Source organism: Erpetoichthys calabaricus, chromosome 2, assembly GCF_900747795.2.
Source record: "Erpetoichthys calabaricus chromosome 2, fErpCal1.3, whole genome shotgun sequence".
Lineage (NCBI taxonomy): Eukaryota > Metazoa > Chordata > Cladistia > Polypteriformes > Polypteridae > Erpetoichthys > Erpetoichthys calabaricus.
In genome coordinates, this window is record NC_041395.2 from 287,323,449 (window position 1) to 287,341,165 (window position 17,717).

The window sequence follows — 17,717 nt, forward strand, 5'->3', positions numbered from 1 at the left end:
TCCTTCTGTGCCTGCACATTCCAAATCAGGGTCACAGAGTTATTGAAGCTCATCTCGGCATGCTAAATGTAACTTTTTAAATATCTATCCATTTTTAAATTCTGCACTCCTCTACATAGGACTGTGTGAAGCTCTGCCTCATAATGAAAATGTAAGGTTTAGCCTGGTTATCACACTTCAAGTGTAATAAACAGATTGATTTCTATCACCTGTTGAAGAAGTCTGATGGGTAGATTTCTAGTTCCATTAACAATTACTAAAATTAGGCGTTTATACAGTAATTTATCCTTCACTCTGTCTTATTTTATTCTCATTTTAGGAAATGAATGTTCTTTCCGTTTTCATTTGCAGACTCTGATTTAATTAAGGAGCCACATCTGCAAATCTGTAAGTACAAGACTTCTTTTTGGGCATGTGCCACATTTTATCCACCTACCTGTTTTATGTTGATATGGGCACATTGCTTCATTCAGTGCCATGGACTATGCATTATGGAGGATTTTCTGAAAAGGGCTTACCTCCAGATATGTGCTATGCCCTATATTTAAAATAACTGTATGCACGTCAAACTGTACATTTCATTGTATTATTACCATGGCCTCTTTTCTTGCATTTATAAGATGCTCAGACATTGCTGCCTCATTTACACACACCTGACAGAATAGATGTGTGTATTTATTGTATATACTGCCTGGTTAAAGAAAAAAAAAGTTGCATTCTTTAATATTTTGTTGGACCACCTTTGCCTTGATTACAGTGTGCATTCATTGTTGTATTGTTTCAATGGACTTGTGCAACATCTCCATATTCAGGTATGCATGAATTTTTCACTGAGCACTTATATTGTCGATGGGAGAGTTGAACCACTCAGTAAAGTCTTCTACAACACATCACAAAGATTTTGAATCTGGTCAATGTGAAGGTTGAGGTCTCCAGTTCATGTATGAAAACAATTCTTCTGCTCCCTAGACCACTCTTTTACAATCTAAGCCCAATGAATCATGGCATTGTCATCCTAGAATATGCCCGTGCTGTCAGGGAGGAAAAAAAAAAAATCCTTTGAGATGACCTTTTCATTCAGTACATTCAGGTACTAAGCTGACTTCACTTTATTGCTACATAACGTTGCTGAGCCTAGACCTGACCACTTGAAGCAACCCCAGATCATAACACTGGCTCTAGTGAGCACTATGCACGATGGGCCCATCGATTCTTGTGCTTCCCTTCTTACCACAGTCTAATCTTTACACTCCCTACCTAGTGTGTAACCTCACTAACAAGTGTTTTTTTTTTTTTTTTTTTTTTTTTTTTTTTTTTTTTCGTGGCCACACAGGTATCTAGGCCCAGTCTTAGTTTCACTTGCAAACATAGCCCAGAGTTCTTCTGTCAGTTTTCTATAATTTGACTTCACTAAACGTTTTAGTGATTCCCGGTCATGATCCTGCAAGATTTTTTTTCCAATCACATTTTTTCCGTAAAGTTGATGTTTCACCACTATCCTTCAAGGTATAATAATAGAGTTGGATGGTTTGTAACCCAATTGTATTAATTTCAACAGTCTCCTTAGTTATTTTTTTTTTCTGGATGCAGGCCAATAATTAGCCCTTTCTGAAACACCGTAATATCATCCTGTAACCGCACCATTTAAACATTTAAGCTGCACACTGCATTAGTTAAAAGTAAAGGAATTATTGACAGCTGAAACGTATTAATCAATGTAATAAAAATCCATTCGTTGCCTCAAGTGTTTACTTACAGCATTTAAATTCAAATGGTGAATTTTTTTTTTTTTTTTTTTGGCCAGGCAGTGTATCGGTATACTGTATACATTTCATTTATAATATAAATGTAACTCATTATTACCATCATCAAGCTTCACAGCTCCAAAATCCTGTGATGATCTCCTGGTGCATTCACTCTTTATGTGGAGCTGACATGGCTTCTCCTGTCAGTGTGGGCTTAGGTTAACTGACTGACTGGTGTGAGAGATTGTGCCCTTTTGTATGCCGATGCCTTGTCCAGGTTTTCTCCTGCCTTGCGCTCAGTCATGTGAAGACCGTTTTAAGCTCTCTGTGACCTTGAATTTGATTGTTTCAGGAAATGTATGGAGGTTAACCTAACAGTCTGTCGTGCCAGATTTCACAATTGAAATCCTTGTCAAGTCACAATCATGGTGGAGTTTGCATGCTCTCCTCCTGTTCCAGCATTTTCCCATATTCTGGTTTTCATCCCACATCACAAAGGTGTGCATAACAGGAAAACTGAGAACTCTACACGCCACCTGAATGAGTGTGGCACTGTGGTTGAATGCACTTCTGATGGACTACTTTTATGTCCTAGTTTGGTTTCTATTAAGCACTAAGGGCTGCTCGGAAAGGCTTCTATGACCCTGACCTGGATTTAGCAGGTCCAGTAATTAGTGCATGGATGGAATGTAGCAGTTCAGAATGTTTTGCTGTCTGTCCTGTGCTGAAGATTATTAAATCTTTTTTTTATTTTAAAACTTCATCAGCAATTGCTTTATGAAGAGCTATGATGTAGTCCTTGTCACAAACTGGTGCCATGTAAAGGTTAAATAAGAGGGGAGGGGGGGGGGGGGGGGGGGGGGAGGCTTCGGGGGGGGACAAAAAAACCATGGGACATGACTTTGTACTCTAGATTCAGGTCATCTCTGGTGGGGGAAAAAAGTCATATGTGTAAATTGTTAAATAAATGAAGTTTCACCATGCCGAAGCATCCTGTTAGTATGTGGTAGAATTAGTCAGACCAGACTTTCTTAACCCTAGCTGCAATCTCTTTAGACATCCCTTTGGCCAGCTCCACCACAGACCTCACAAGACATCTTGAACCACAGAGGGAGCTGTCTTCATGGGTGTTATCATAAGGCAGGCCAACTCAGTCCCTACAGTTTTTATATGTCATTGCATTGCTTGAGCTGTGTTAGTTGTAAAAATGCAGTGGTCTGTATTTCCTGTTTTTTTGTTTTTTTTTTAAATCAGAGCAACAACTATTTCAATGGCTACATCTTTATGTTATAGCATAACAGTATAGAGCGCCTGTGGCAGACGAGACTGAAGAGCTAGATTTTGGGTAGCTTGGCTTAGTTACTGTTTAGCAGACAGAAGATGAATTTATCCTGGCTTTTTCATACTTACCATCTTTAACAAAAGCACCTTTTTGTGCCTGGTTAGCATCAGAGTTTTACTTTTAAAGGGTCAGTAAGTGAAGAACAGACATGCTTTTTCACCAAACAAATTGGGGTGAGGATTTCTGAGTTCTCTTGCTCCACCTCTCACAGTGAAAGGCATACAGTCTCTCCGTCCTGAACGTAATAAAAAGATCAGCGTTGCAGTTGGTGTTTCAGGTTGCCACCACAAGTGTGTAAAAGTAAGCGGACCTGGCACAAGTAAGATCAAAGTGTTCAGTCAAGTCCTGAAGGTGGGCCGTGACATTCATACATATACACGGAGCACAACTGGGAGTTCTGGGGAGGAGTTTTGAAAAGTACTTGGGAAGGTCGCTAGAGTGTGTCTAGTAGTTTCATGCTATCTAAAAGAAATCCATTACTGGAAGATACAGCATTGTCATCTATTGTGCATTCACGTCACATCTCTAGTCGTATACGAGACTTGAATATATTTATATATATTTTTGAAGTGCTCGTTCGTTCTGAATTCTCTGAGGTGTTTTGCAGACCATTTCATCCGACTGTTTGCCATTCAGTGTCTGGGTTACAGTTCAATGTTCTAATAGATTATCACTTCAAGTGTCTCTTGTGTATAGAGAATCAAAAGCACAATATGTCTCTGCAGCCAGGAAAACAGCTGAAACAGATGGCTGAAGCGTCTCAGAGCAGAGGTCCTGGCTTGGTGGGACAATACGTTTAGATGACGTTGTCAAACAGCTGCATGGATCTCATAATGTTTTCATCCTGTTTATTTAAAAAAAAAAAAAAAAAAAAAAAAGTCAACAAAAATAATAAAGATCCTGTATTTCATGTTTTTGCACATACATTTTGAATTCTCCTCTACTCATGGATTTCTGAATCCACAGACACTGTGACACCATAGGGAACAAAGCAGGAATCAATTAATGGACAGTGTAAGTCCATCACAGGGCACCCTCACTCACACTGGTTTAATTTAGTGTGGTCATGCAATCTAATGCCCACCTTTTGGATATGGAAAGAAAGTATCCTGTTAAAATGAACGAATCGCATGAATTGTCATGTTTTTAAGCTTTTAGATTTAACAATTACAATTAATTGAAACTAGATTTACCTCTCATAACACTTTTTCAAGCATGAAAGTATGGGGCATGCCATAGTTATGTCACACTTCTCCTGTAATAATTGTAGTAAATACATTTATAGATTAGGATAGATTGGTTGGCATGAGACAGGTTTTGCAAATCACGGATTGAGCATCCTGGGTTTGAATATCATGCGCTTTTGTTGTCTGGCTGGAGTTTGTTTTTTTTTTCTCTCCCTTTGTTTCTGAGCTTTTTCTTCCCATCTCAAAAAGATTTATGGCTTAAGCCCCTGCCCTGCATCTGTGGGCCAGTCATGTAGTCTGACAATCCTAGTGACTCAGTGTTTTATATACCATAAAAGAATGAAAAATTGAGCCAAGGGCAGAGATTGCATTTGAACCCACCATGCCTGGAAAACGTTCTGACATTCATTGGCATTGTCAGGCAGCATGTTAATTTGCTGTCAGTATAAGGTGAGATTGTGATGCTTTGAAATTTAAAAACTGTGCTAGTAAGTCATGGGATAGTAGAGTAATTTGTCATCCTGTTTGATTTGTACTTGTTTAATCCACCAACCTCAGGAACACAAGAAACTTGACAAACAAAGAGGAGACCATTCTAAGCTGTCCCAAAATCTCATCCAGATTCTTCTTAAAAGTTGTCAGGGTTTCTGCTTCTGTCTAAGTTGTTTGTTCTTTAGTCCTACAACTCTTTGTGTAAACCAGTGCTTCCTGGCTTCAGATCTAAATGCACTTCCTAAGGCAAAGAGATTCAGCACTGATGGTTGCTAAGTTTGAATTTCCCTCCCAACTAGAAGTCGTGTAAGACTTAAATGAATGTTCCACCCAAATATATATTTTTTATATAAAAACACATGTAGTTTATATTGGTGGCTGAGAAATTTTTTTAATCTCCTGTTTTCATGCAGAATGGAGAGAAAGAACTTTATAACATAACGGAAGTCAATAGTGACCACTGCTATACAATGGCAAACGATGCGAAAGAACAGCCATAGAAAAAAGTAAAAAAAGTCCTGCTTTACTCGTGTCACAGTATCCACATGTCTGTTATCCAGTTGCTTGCTTGAAACATGCAAAATGAATGTTTTATTGCTAAAAGTTTAATAAACTGTTCCAGAATTATCCACACACACACACACAGACGTAAAACCTAAAGATTCCTGGGATGAACTTTTTGAATAAAGACGGGACACGACCAACGAATGAGTCAAAAAGTCACACCCATGAGTCTTTAGGTTTCTGGCTATTTCCACTCTAATAATTCCAGAAGTAACTATTTAACAATATTTTAGCAAAAACGAGCAGCTGGATAACAAACATGAATGTTATGCAACAAAAGTAAGTCAGATTTTCATTTTTATTCATTTTTTAATGGATGTTTTTTCACATTGTTTCCTTTGGTACAGCACTGTCCACTGTTGAGTTCTGTTATGTCATAAACTTCTTTCTCTCCATTCTGTAATGAAGACATGAGATTAAAAGTTGTTCTTGGTCATCTCTTCAAAGTACATGGGGTAAATAACATGTATATAAAAAAATCATTTTTGGGTGCACTATTCCTTTAAGATGGTCTTACAGCTCTGGCCTGACAGTCCTTTTAGCCCTCCTGCCCCTCACAGCCCAGAACTGGATCAAGCAGGTTTGAGAATGTCATCACCAAGATGATGACCAACCCAATCAATATAAATTTGGGGATTTATTGCTTCTTTACATTTTGATCTGCTTATGAGTATTCATATGCATGTGGAAATGATGATGATCCATTATCTTGGTGGCAGATTAACTATGTAATCTCTAAATGGATTTCTTTTAAGTAAGAAATTTATCAGCAGTTACACCAAAATAACTTGCGGTTTAAGGCAGCTATGATGCAAAATAAAATTTTCTCAGTTCAAGCTTTTTTTAATTTAGTGTCTACTTTTTCTAGGCATCTTTGCCTATACTAGGAAAGAACATGAAACTCTATAAGCAGATACTTTTGTATAGTTACATATAATGAAAGTATCTATGGACCCCATTAATTGTAGGCCTTGTATTGCTATATGTTATACTTAAAAGCCATATAACTGATCCTCCGTGTGTTCAGCAGCCACCAATTCAGCATTTCACCAATTCCCCAATTCAGGGGTCTACTACTCTCTGGGCCTTTCCTCCATTAGCGCTAACAAATGGAAATTATTAGTTGGTGAAAAAACGGAACAGCGAAAAGAGATCGAATATATGGACGTACAGTAGGTGATATGACAAGTATGTAAATATTGTTCGGCTTTAAAGTTGGAGACTTGTAGATAATCTAATTCAAGTTGCCATCAAGGAAATCTAGTGTTTCTTCCTAATGAAGAGGCGTATCTGTGAGCATTAAAAGATTTGTTGGTTGGTGAAAGTGAAATCCACATATGCGAGCAGAATAGATGCAAAGTGGATGGCGCATACGCCCACCTGGGGGTTGACGAGCAAAGTAAGCAGGGGGCAGTGCCCCCTAGTATTGCTTTATCTTTCTCCTGGTTAGGATCATGGAGATCATACTGTGGATATGCACCAAGAAAATCAGCTCCCAGTAGCATCAGATGTGTGCTGGAGAAAAGCATACAGTGACAAAAAGTCTGTTATTTTTGATGCACCAGGATAACAGACAATCTGATGTATGCCAGCTGTTCAGTGGAGGCTTGGCAATGTTGCCATCAGCAGACAATGGACTGCCATTTTTAATCAGTTTCTGAATTGTTTAAACATTTTCATCAAGAACACGATCACAAGTAAATCAAAATTACACATTACAGACATAATCCATCCTGAAGCAGCTGAGTCAAAACGCATTCATCTTAATTGCCACCTTCAAACTTTAATCCCCAGATGTTGTAGTCTCTGCATGGAAGTGCACATTATCTACAATAGAATTGACTTAATGCAAAATTGTTCTTTTATGTAGTTTTAGTGCTTTTCACCTGAACTTTCTTTTCACATTTTACCATTTTATATCTTGATGTGTTCATGCATTTCTTGTTTTATTCAACTAATAATTAGTTTGAGTGCTTTTGTCATGCTTTTGTAAAGCCAACAAGATAGGAACCTGTTGAAACACAAAACAGAATACATTCATCCATACATCCATTTCCAAATTGGCTAATCCCGAGGACAGACGTGGGGAAGCTGGAGCCTATGCTAGCAGGCATTGGTGCAAAACGGGAGCAATCCCTTGATGGGGTGCCAGTTCATAGCAGGGTGAACACCAACTAGGGACAGTTTAGCAACGCTAATTCACCTAACCTGCGTGTCTTTGGACTGTGGCAAGAAAACCATGTAGACACATGTATGATGTGTAAATTCCATGCAGCAAGCAAATGGGACGTGAATCCTGGTCTCCTTGGTAAAGGTAACATGCCCCCCAAGAACATATACAGTTGGTGTCCTATTTTTATTCTAAATGTGTTGAAGGATGTTCGGGGCCCATGCCTGGCCAGGATGCCCCTTCACCACATCTGCCAGGGGGACAAGGGTGGGAAGCCCAGTGTCTCCCCCTGGACGCTAGATGGCAGCCTCCCTGGGTTGCAATGATGCCTTGGACTCCCCCAGGGCTTCATGGGGATTGGAGTTCTGTACAGCTCTGTGGGGTTCCGCAGGCGCTGTCAGGGGGTGCTGCAACAGGAGCGGCTGGCCCCTTTTGGGCACTGGTTTCACCTTACCCGGAAGTGCAGCTGGATGTCACTAATCAACCACCTGGAGCACTTCCGGGTGCCTGATAACAGGGAGCCAGCGACCACCACTCGGGAGCCAGAGTCAGGAGGAGGAGGAGGACTAAGCTTGAGGAGGAGTGGTGGTAGAAGAAGAGAGAACTGTGTTGTGGGTCTTTGTGGTGCTTTGGGACTGTGTTGAGCTGTGGGACACGGGGAAGACGTGCCCCACAGCTGAAGAGAAAATAAACAAACTTTGTTCATTTTATACGTGCCTCCATGTCTATCTGTGTCGGGTCAGGCGCCTATATAGACAATGTCTATATGTACATTTTCATTGTTTCATATGCTGAACTGCTGCCCAGTTGGAAACATGAATTGGTTAATCTAAACCCTTCAAACCTTGAAAAACATCCTGTGCCAGTTCTGGAGTGTATCTGGCCTGAATATCTCTGTCCCTAAACACAAAAAGAACTTGGGGCATATTCCATCACAGTGATCAGTTAGTGGATAGCACAGTGGTTACTACTGCTGTTGCCTCACAGATCCACAAGGCCTGGGTTCAATTCGCATGCCAGGTCATTGTCGATACTGAGTTTACTCTTTTTCTTTGTGTCTGCCTAGGTTTTCCTCCCAAATTTTGAAAGCTGAAAGTGTGGCTATGTAATATAGTTATCTGTGCATCCAGTGAAAAATCGGCCAAAAATACAGTTTCAGCTCATTTTGGCATTTAATTGCCTCCTCACATATCCAAACACCCACACCAGGGTGACGTCCTAGTTACACCACTGCTCCAGATATGTGGATTAGGCTGGCATTTCCAAATTGTCACTTTCTGAGTGTAAGGGGGACTCCAGCAATGGAATGGTGTTCTGACCAGAGTTGGTTCCTGTCTTACGCTTGATACTGCAGGTCCCTAAGACCAATGATCTGGATTAAGTGAATTTGAGAATTTTACGTTCTGATTATGGGAATGATCCCATCACTTGTTTTATTCCTTCTGATGGTACATTAACTTAATTCCTTAAGGAATATTTTGTTTGCTGTCTGACATCATTAGAATATACTCAGTTTGAAAGAGTTCTAAGAATGCAAATAAAATGTTTTTATTTTGTAGGAAAGAACAATCTGGTTTTCATTTCGAAACAAAAGTAGTGTTATGGGTGTCTCAAGGGCAAGGAATCAAATCCATACTGTACTGTGTGAGATAAGATGACAAGACACACTCAACACCTGGGGCAGTTTTTAATGTGCTCTACCAAAAAATCATCATTGTGTTAGTTGTCCATATCTATATACACTGCCTTCTGGGTGTGCAATAGCAAGCTGTACCCCATAGCTGACAAGTCATTCACAGAAATTAGAAAAGACCCCTTTACCTTGAAGGAGAAGGATAGATCTCAGAATGGTTGTATATTTAGCTAGACAGAAATTTCTTTTCAGTTCTTTAGTGTCCAAGGTGGAGGGAATGCTTTGTAAGTAACAGTCGACTTACCTGCATATCTTTCACTAAGTTTGGCAGACACTTTGCCAAGAGCAGAGGTGATCTTTAACCATTCCCAAGAGGACAGGGTTGTCTTTTTCTCATGTGAAGAAACTGTCCTTTAATTCACTATTTTTAGTATTCAGACATGTAAACCTAAAGGCCTATTATTACAAAATATTAAGATTTACAGTTTTTGGAGTCTTCCATGTCCTTCATGGTTTTATGTCAAATGTAGTAAGTATAATAGATGACAGCAAAAACACCTACCTTTTGACATGATTCAATAAACTCTTCAATTGTAACAACTCCGTCATTATTTCTGTCCATTTTCTATGTGAGAGAAAAAACACAACATTAGAACAATTTTGATGAGAAAAGGTCATTCATCCCAACAAGGCCCTTCCGTTGTATCCACCCAGTGTCTCCAAAATGACATGAACTCAAGTTTTAAGGGTCCCCAAAGTCTTACTGTCCACCTTACTCTTCTATTGCAGTTTTTCAGTCACCTCTGTTTTTATTAATTATTTTTTGTTACTTTCGAGAATTAAGTATTTATATTAAATTTTAATTATCTGCTCTCGGTTAAGGTGGGGAGTGCTTTTTTAATTACGATGCATTGAGGTATCCGTTAACAGGTGTATTATAGGAGCGGGATCATGATCATTGCTCGTGTCAGTAACTGAGAAGTGCTTCATCTAAAATGAAAATCGCTGCGAGTTTACTTAACTGGATATATTATGTCACTGCTGTCTCTCCTTTGCATGTATCAGTGGGCAAGCTGGGAAAGCAGTCGACTACTAAGGACCCTGGCATCACCCTGTGATGCTTATGATTAATATTGATTAATGAGCACCCCGTATATTTTTGTTTGAGGTGTTATTCCATACTGGGTCACATAATATTAATAAAGTGATTGGGTGTTACAGTGCAGGAACACGCCATTTAGCGATACTGGCTAAGCACCACTCGCAAATTGCAAATTTGACGACCACTGGGTTACATACAAGTGTTCATTCACATTGTGGAGAGAACTCCACTCGCACTACAGATGGGACAATCTCTAAGCTGCAAACAGCACACTTCTGTATGTCCAATGTCATGCTGAGCTCTCCCCCAAGCCCCCTACTCCTATTTGTCTGGACTATTACACTAGAGTACCTGTGTATTGTTGGTGAAAACTGAGTGAAGCCCCAGATGTTTCTGCCCATCGAGGTAGCCAAGCTCTAACAATAGCTTCAGCTGAGGTGTTCTTAGAATGAATACTTGTTGCTTCGATTGCTGAAACTCCCTAAAACTGTATACTACCAGATTTTAAAATGATGTTGCTGACTGAATCAAGTAAACTCCAAATTATTGCGCAGGGGTATTAGTTATATGCAGGATAGTTCCATCAAAGCTTCAGTCATTTGCAGTATTTCAGATGAAATGTTCTGCTCGGCAGGCTTCATATAGACATAATCACTATTTGTGAAAAACATCTGTTTTAAAGAATTATTTATCACTTACAAGAGTGTACATGACTAAAAGATACAGCAGCTCTACACATTGTGCAAACAAGTGTCACTCTAGACTATAGGACAAGCCCCACTCTGACAGGCTAAGGGAATTAAAACTCTGAAAACTTTGAAGTGTTTTCAAAAATTTCAAAATCATTAATACAGTTGATTAAGCAACACTCTTTCAGTTAAATTAAGTAAATTGTGCACTCAAGGACAAAAGAAGAAGTGAATTCCAGGTGGAAGCCAGAAAGCTTTGCTTCACCCTAAAGGCTAATGTAAGTATGGAACAAACCGCTGAGTCACAAACAGTAGATGAAGCAGAGATATTGGCACATGTAACTATTGTAACCAAACTTGCCTAATGCAGTGCATTTATATGCACAGACATAACCAGGACAATGTGAGCAGAAACCTGACCCCCTAAAACTCCACGTTCACATGTACAAGTCATCGTCTGGAGTTTTCCTTTAGCAAAACACTCGTACGTAATTAAATTGTGCTTCTTTGGTTACTGTAAATCCAAATGCAAGCATGAAGCCTATGATCATTTTGTGTTTTATAAATGTCAAATTGACACTTTATGAATATGTTTCTGTTAATGGATTGCATGCAGCACACTCTTTTCTGCTTGGTTGTGCGATATACAGTATCTCTGCAAAGAAGTGGCACTCTGGTACGTATGCTCTTTGTCTTACACCTTGTGCTGCTGGAATAATAATAATGGCAGGTATTTTTCACTTCAGTAAGTATTGTATTAGGTTTCTCAGAGTAAACTGACTATGTAACGTGTCTTTTAACACATTATCCTACTGCTTTTGAGGGTGTGTTGCTGAGTTTAACACTACGTTCAGCACATCAACATAAATTTGGTGATCTCTGAAATATTGAGACAGATTATTTCAAGCAGGAGAAGGACTAATGCGCTCCCCCGAACATTTGCCTTTGGAAATTTGCATTATGGACACTTCAACCGTCTTCTGCCTGTGTCTACTAAACACGTGCAGGCTGACGGAGTGCAAGGGACATGCGCAGACCACAAAATTGTTAACTGTAATTATAAATCCTTAACTACCGTATATACTCGCGTTTAAGTTCTCCCGCGGGTAAGTCGGGGCTTGATTTTACCATTTAATTTCTGGTATTTTATAATGTTGGTCATATAAGTGGAATGCGGAAAACTCACGCTATTGGTCCAAGAGATTATGATATGCTAATGCCCACCTGAGAGAGTAAACACGGAGCACACAGCCTTTTTTTCTATGCATTTTGCCTACATGACCACACGATAATACCCAAAATATTCCGAAGCGACGTTTGCACTGTTTTGTGTGTTTTTTTGTATCTTACACCCGCATACACCTTTATCATAAGAGCATCCCTTATCTACGATGGTGCATTTGATCAGAAGAAAATATGAAGCTAGTTTTAAATTAAAAGCTGTTGAAGTGGCAAAAGAAATTGGTAACTGCACTGCTGCAACAAAATTCGATGCGTCTGAGGAACTGGTGTGAGATTGGAGGAAGCAAGAAGATGTAAAAAAAAAAAAAAAATATTAAGTGTTGTATTTTTGAACAGGCGTATAATTCGGGATCTGATTTTATGATCAATTTTTCGGGTTTCAAGACCCAACTTGTATGCGGATATATACAGTATATAGTTAATATATCTTTAACTGTACATGGACAAATAATCGGATTACTCGTAGAAAAAAATTCTACGTCAGTTAACCAGATTTCTTACAGACCAATAACTCAGTTTCTCTGTCTAGAATAAGTGTTCAAAGGGCATTTTAGAAAACAGGTTTCTGTGAATAACAGGGTTATTAAAGTGCATGTAAATGTACTCATGAGCTGAGTGATCTCACATTTGTCAAACTTCTTATGAATTTAACATTCCTGTGAAGTTAATATTGGTTTGTTGTATAAAGGATACATTTTCCTGAGCTAATGACGAGAAGTGAATATCATCTAGTGTGAGTATAATACTGCAGCTCAGGATACTGCTTTTAGTTGTTCTCCATCTCAAAAGCTGAATTGTAAAAACTAACAGAAGACCTCAGCAGTAGCATTCTACTAGTTGTTCAGGAAGGTTGCTAAATTTGGAAACCTCTAATGCTGAGTTATCTCTTTGGAAAAAGGACTAGAGCAGGAGCGTGATTAGTCAACTTTAGGTCTGTCTGCTGTTAATCGAATTCTCGTCGAATTGGCTCACTTGCTTTAGAGCTCTTTATTTGCAATGTCAGAAATCATCAGAAATGTAAATTGTACTTCAGTATGACATATACTATAGTATTAAGAATTCAATTTAAGCCTTATACTTTTTGAACCATGTTTAGATTATCAGTTGTCAATGTTTTGTCTCTCTATACTGTTCTAAATAGCAAAGCAGGAAATGTCAAGCTATTTAACTCGCTGTAACATCCATTTGTGTGTAGCTATATGGCCAGTGTAAAACAATTGTACAGAATTACAGGAAAATAAAGGATTTAGATGTGCTATTTCATTTCTAGCAACAATACATTTTTTGATATAATAGACATTTTGTATTTAGTGGAATGATAGCATAAACAAGCCATGTAATGAAGTGACCTGCTCCATTAAAAGTGTGTAGTGGCTTCTAATTCAGAAACTGTCTGAAAATGAAATCTTTAGCTAGTGCAGCTGATAGGGTTCAGGGCTGCCATCCCCACTATTAGAATCGTAGATGCTTTACCTGAAAGAAGGACTCCACATGCTCTCGTGGGGCATCATCTTGCATGGAGGGGTAAGTGTATTTGCCCATCATGTCATAGATGGATTTCATTATGTCCATCATCTCCTAAAAAATAAGAAAAAAGTCCACAAATGTTTATTAGTTTTGTTTACAAAGAAATGTATTCCTTATCTGGGTTCATCAGAAATGAACAACAAACTGGGTTCTGTTCGTATAAAATACATTTCTGTAATACCAATAGCCAAATAAATGTTAGCTTAGTAGCATGAATGTTTTAAGGTGATGCAGGAAAGTTCACAATTTATTTTAGATGCAACAGAAAGTAACACTTAGGAAATATGCAAAATTAAGTGTGTCATTGATGACAGAATGTCACAATCTCACACAGAGAATGCCCTAAAACCAAGGAAAGAATTCCATGTAGTGAGAAGTGTCAGCAGACATGTATATTTGTTTTCTATATTAAAAGAAGTTATCAAGTTATGGAAACACAGCATTCAAGCAAATGGAATGGCTTTTCATTATAACCAAACAACTATGGAACAGTTTTTCTTTTTTTAACAGGCAAAAATAGCCTGTTAAGAATCAGTTTTATATAGATGTGCACACGTAGTGTTGGAATTGGCTGCCTTAAAGAGTGAGAGAGAGAGTGTGCATCCGTGAAAAAGAGCACAATTCCAGGGAAACTGTCCCAGCCAGAGAGGGACAGTTTTATCGAGCACATGTTTTGTTTAACGTTTTTCTTTTTTGTTGTGATTAAACAGGGTTTTGCCCAGTTGGCACCTCAATAATGTGGCTTTTGACCCCGCTACAGTAGATATAGCATAAAATTGTCAAACCCAGTTGACCTAACCTACATACTCTTTGCAGTTGTGGAAGGAAAGCAGAAGTACATGAAGGAAAATAGACACAGAGACAGAATGAGAACCATATGCAACAATTGCATATGGGATTCATACTGTGCCAACAAGCTGCATACATACAGTGGTGTGAAAAACTATTTGCCCCCTTCCTGATTTCTTATTCTTTTGCATGTTTGTCACACAAAATGTTTCTGATCATCAAACACATTTAACCATTAGTCAAATATAACACAAGTAAACACAAAATGCAGTTTGTAAATGGTGGTTTTTATTATTTAGGGAGAAAAAAAAAATCCAAACCTACATGGCCTTGTGTGAAAAAGTAATTGCCCCCTGAACCTAATAACTGGTTGGGCCACCCTTAGCAGCAATAACTGCAATCAAGCGTTTGCGATAACTTGCAATGAGTCTTTTACAGCGCTCTGGAGGAATTTTGGCCCACTCATCTTTGCAAAATTGTTGTAATTCAGCTTTATTTGAGGGTTTTCTAGCATGAACCGCCTTTTTAAGGTCATGCCATAGCATCTCAATTGGATTCAGGTCAGGACTTTGACTAGGCCACTCCAAAGTCTTCATTTTGTTTTTCTTCAGCCATTCAGAGGTGGATTTGCTGGTGTGTTTTGGGTCATTGTCCTGTTGCAGCACCCAAGATCGCTTCAGCTTGAGTTGACGAACAGATGGCCGGACATTCTCCTTCAGGATTTTTTGGTAGACAGTAGAATTCATGGTTCCATCTATCACAGCAAGCCTTCCAGGTCCTGAAGCAGCAAAACAACCCCAGACCATCACACTACCACCACCATATTTTACTGTTGGTATGGTGTTCTTTTTCTGAAATGCTGTGTTCCTTTTACGCCAGATGTAATGGGACATTTGCCTTCCAAAAAGTTCAACTTTTGACTCATCAGTCCACAAGGTATTTTCCCAAAAGTCTTGGCAATCATTGAGATGTTTCTTAGCAAAATTGAGACGAGCCCTAATGTTCTTTTTGCTTAACAGTGGTTTGCGTCTTGGAAATCTGCCATGCAGGCCGTTTTTGCCCAGTCTCTTTCTTATGGTGGAGTCGTGAACACTGACCTTAATTGAGGCAAGTGAGGCCTGCAGTTCTTTAGACGTTGTCCTGGGGTCTTTTGTGACCTCTCAGATGAGTCGTCTCTGCGCTCTTGGGGTAATTTTGGTCGGCCGGCCACTCCTGGGAAGGTTCACCACTGTTCCATGTTTTTGCCATTTGTGGATAATGGCTCTCACTGTGGTTTGCTGGAGTCCCAAAGCTTTAGAAATGGCTTTATAACCTTTACCAGACTGATAGACCTCAATTACTTCTGTTCTCATTTGTTCCTGAATTTCTTTGGATCTTGGCATGATGTCTAGCTTTTGAGGTGCTTTTGGTCTACCTCTGTGTCAGGCAGCTCCTATTTAAGTGATTTCTTGATTGAAACAGGTGTGGCAGTAATCAGGCCTGGGGGTGGCTACGGAAATTGAACTCAGGTGTGATACACCACAGTTAGGTTATTTTTTAACAAGGGGGCAATTACTTTGTCACACAGGGCCATGTAGGTTTGGATTTTTTTTCTCCCTAAATAATAAACACCATCATTTAAAAACTGCATTTTGTGTTTACTTGTGTTATATTTGACTAATGGTTAAATGTGTTTGATGATCAGAAACATTTTGTGTGACAAACATGCAAAAGAATAAGAAATCAGGAAGGGGGCAAATAGTTTTTCACACCACTGTAAATACTCTATAAACAGTCAGATATACATAATTAAAAAAAATGTCCTTTTGTTCATTCACTGTTCACCCCAAATAATGGGGTCAGATGATTTTTTCAGTTCCACAGTGGCAGGCATTTCTGTGAGTGTTGCTCAAATTAGCATTTCAGTAGAAACTGTTAAGAGAACAAAAATATATTCTCTGTGTCTCATCCACAGGATGTTGCTTTCTTACACAAAATATTGAGCTAGGCATGATTTGTAAGAAATCAATATGATTCAGACAATTATTGATAGTTGTCCCGTAAGGTCACAGCATCAGAAATGATTGTTTCCTCTTTGTTCATAGTGCTGTTTCAGTAGGCAGAACTTTTAGAGCAGGACAACACTAGCTTTCCTCTCATATCCCAAAGATGTGGATATTAAGTTATTGGCACAATTAAATTGGATATTGCAAGTGTGGGTGTGTGGTTGAGTGGTCCTTTCATGGTCTGGTATCCCCTCCAGGACCTGATGGTGCTAGGATGAGTTCTGGCCTACTGTGACCCTGAATTAGATTCAACAAGTTTAAGAGTAGTATGCTTTTTTGTTTTGTTTTATATCTGCTAATGGCTGTACACCTTCAAAAATGCAGAAGAGGTTGATTTTATTTACTTTTTGTGTTTGTCCTGAAGAAGTGTGCATAGGAGGACTTTAATGGGCATGACCACATTCATGAGTTCAATGACCCTACTAGAGTTTCTTACTCCTTTTGCCACAGTTTTAAGTCCCTGTCCACACACACTTGGGTATTTTTTTTAAACATAGATTTTTTTTATGAATTTTAGCCTTTCGTCCACATGCAAACTGCATTTTAGGTCCCTGAAAACAGACCTTTTGAAAAACATCTGCCAGAGTGAAGGTGTTGTGACAGACGACTGAGGACCTTGAGTCACCGGGAGAAGGAATGACCGGGAGAGAGGCAATACCTTCCTTGGGACACAAGAGGGCAGCCCGGGACCTTGAAAAATCCTCAGGGTGCACCTGGAGCACATCCGGGTGCATTATAAAAGGGGCCGACTCGCTCCATTCAAGGAGCCGGAGTCGGGTGGCAGAAGACAGAGCTTGCAGGAGAGGAGTGGAGGTGGCAAAGGAAAAGAAAAGAAAGTAAATGACTAAGTTTGAGCTATTTGTGATGCGTTGTGCTGAAGAAGAAAAATGAAAGCGTGTGTTTTGGGAAATTCCAAGTCCGCCTCTGTCTGTGTTCCAGGCATCTTTCACAATGTTTAGAAACTATGCCTGCCCTGTTTACATGTAGACAGGGAAAACAGTTTTTGGTTTGTAACATCAGAGTGTGCACCGGTATCTTCGTTATACGCCATTATCTTTTGGTTATATGAGGCAATATCATGCAATGGTGGGCATAGCTAAAGTGGTTTTAGTGTTAACCTTGTTACAACATTTTCCATGTTTACATTTAAATGTACAATTACTTTATCACCATATTGAGGTCACTGCTAC

At 39.1% G+C, this 17,717-nt stretch overlaps 1 protein-coding gene across 5 annotated transcripts in view; it reads right to left on the reverse strand.

The window, feature by feature from the left end:
• Positions 1-1,752: 1,752 nt before the first annotated feature.
• LOC114647156 (Kv channel-interacting protein 2-like) overlaps positions 1,753-17,717 on the reverse strand; it is a 676,813-nt gene continuing 660,848 nt past the window's right edge. For all 5 annotated transcript variants that reach the window (XM_028795713.2, XM_028795710.2, XM_051922456.1 and 2 more), the window contains 3 exons: positions 13,640-13,744; positions 9,696-9,758; positions 1,753-3,931 (listed from right to left, as the gene is read on the reverse strand). In XM_028795713.2, coding sequence (XP_028651546.1) covers positions 3,884-3,931; positions 9,696-9,758; positions 13,640-13,744 — 216 coding nt within the window. In that variant the 3' untranslated portion in view covers positions 1,753-3,883. The remainder of the gene's footprint in view (positions 3,932-9,695; positions 9,759-13,639; positions 13,745-17,717) is intronic.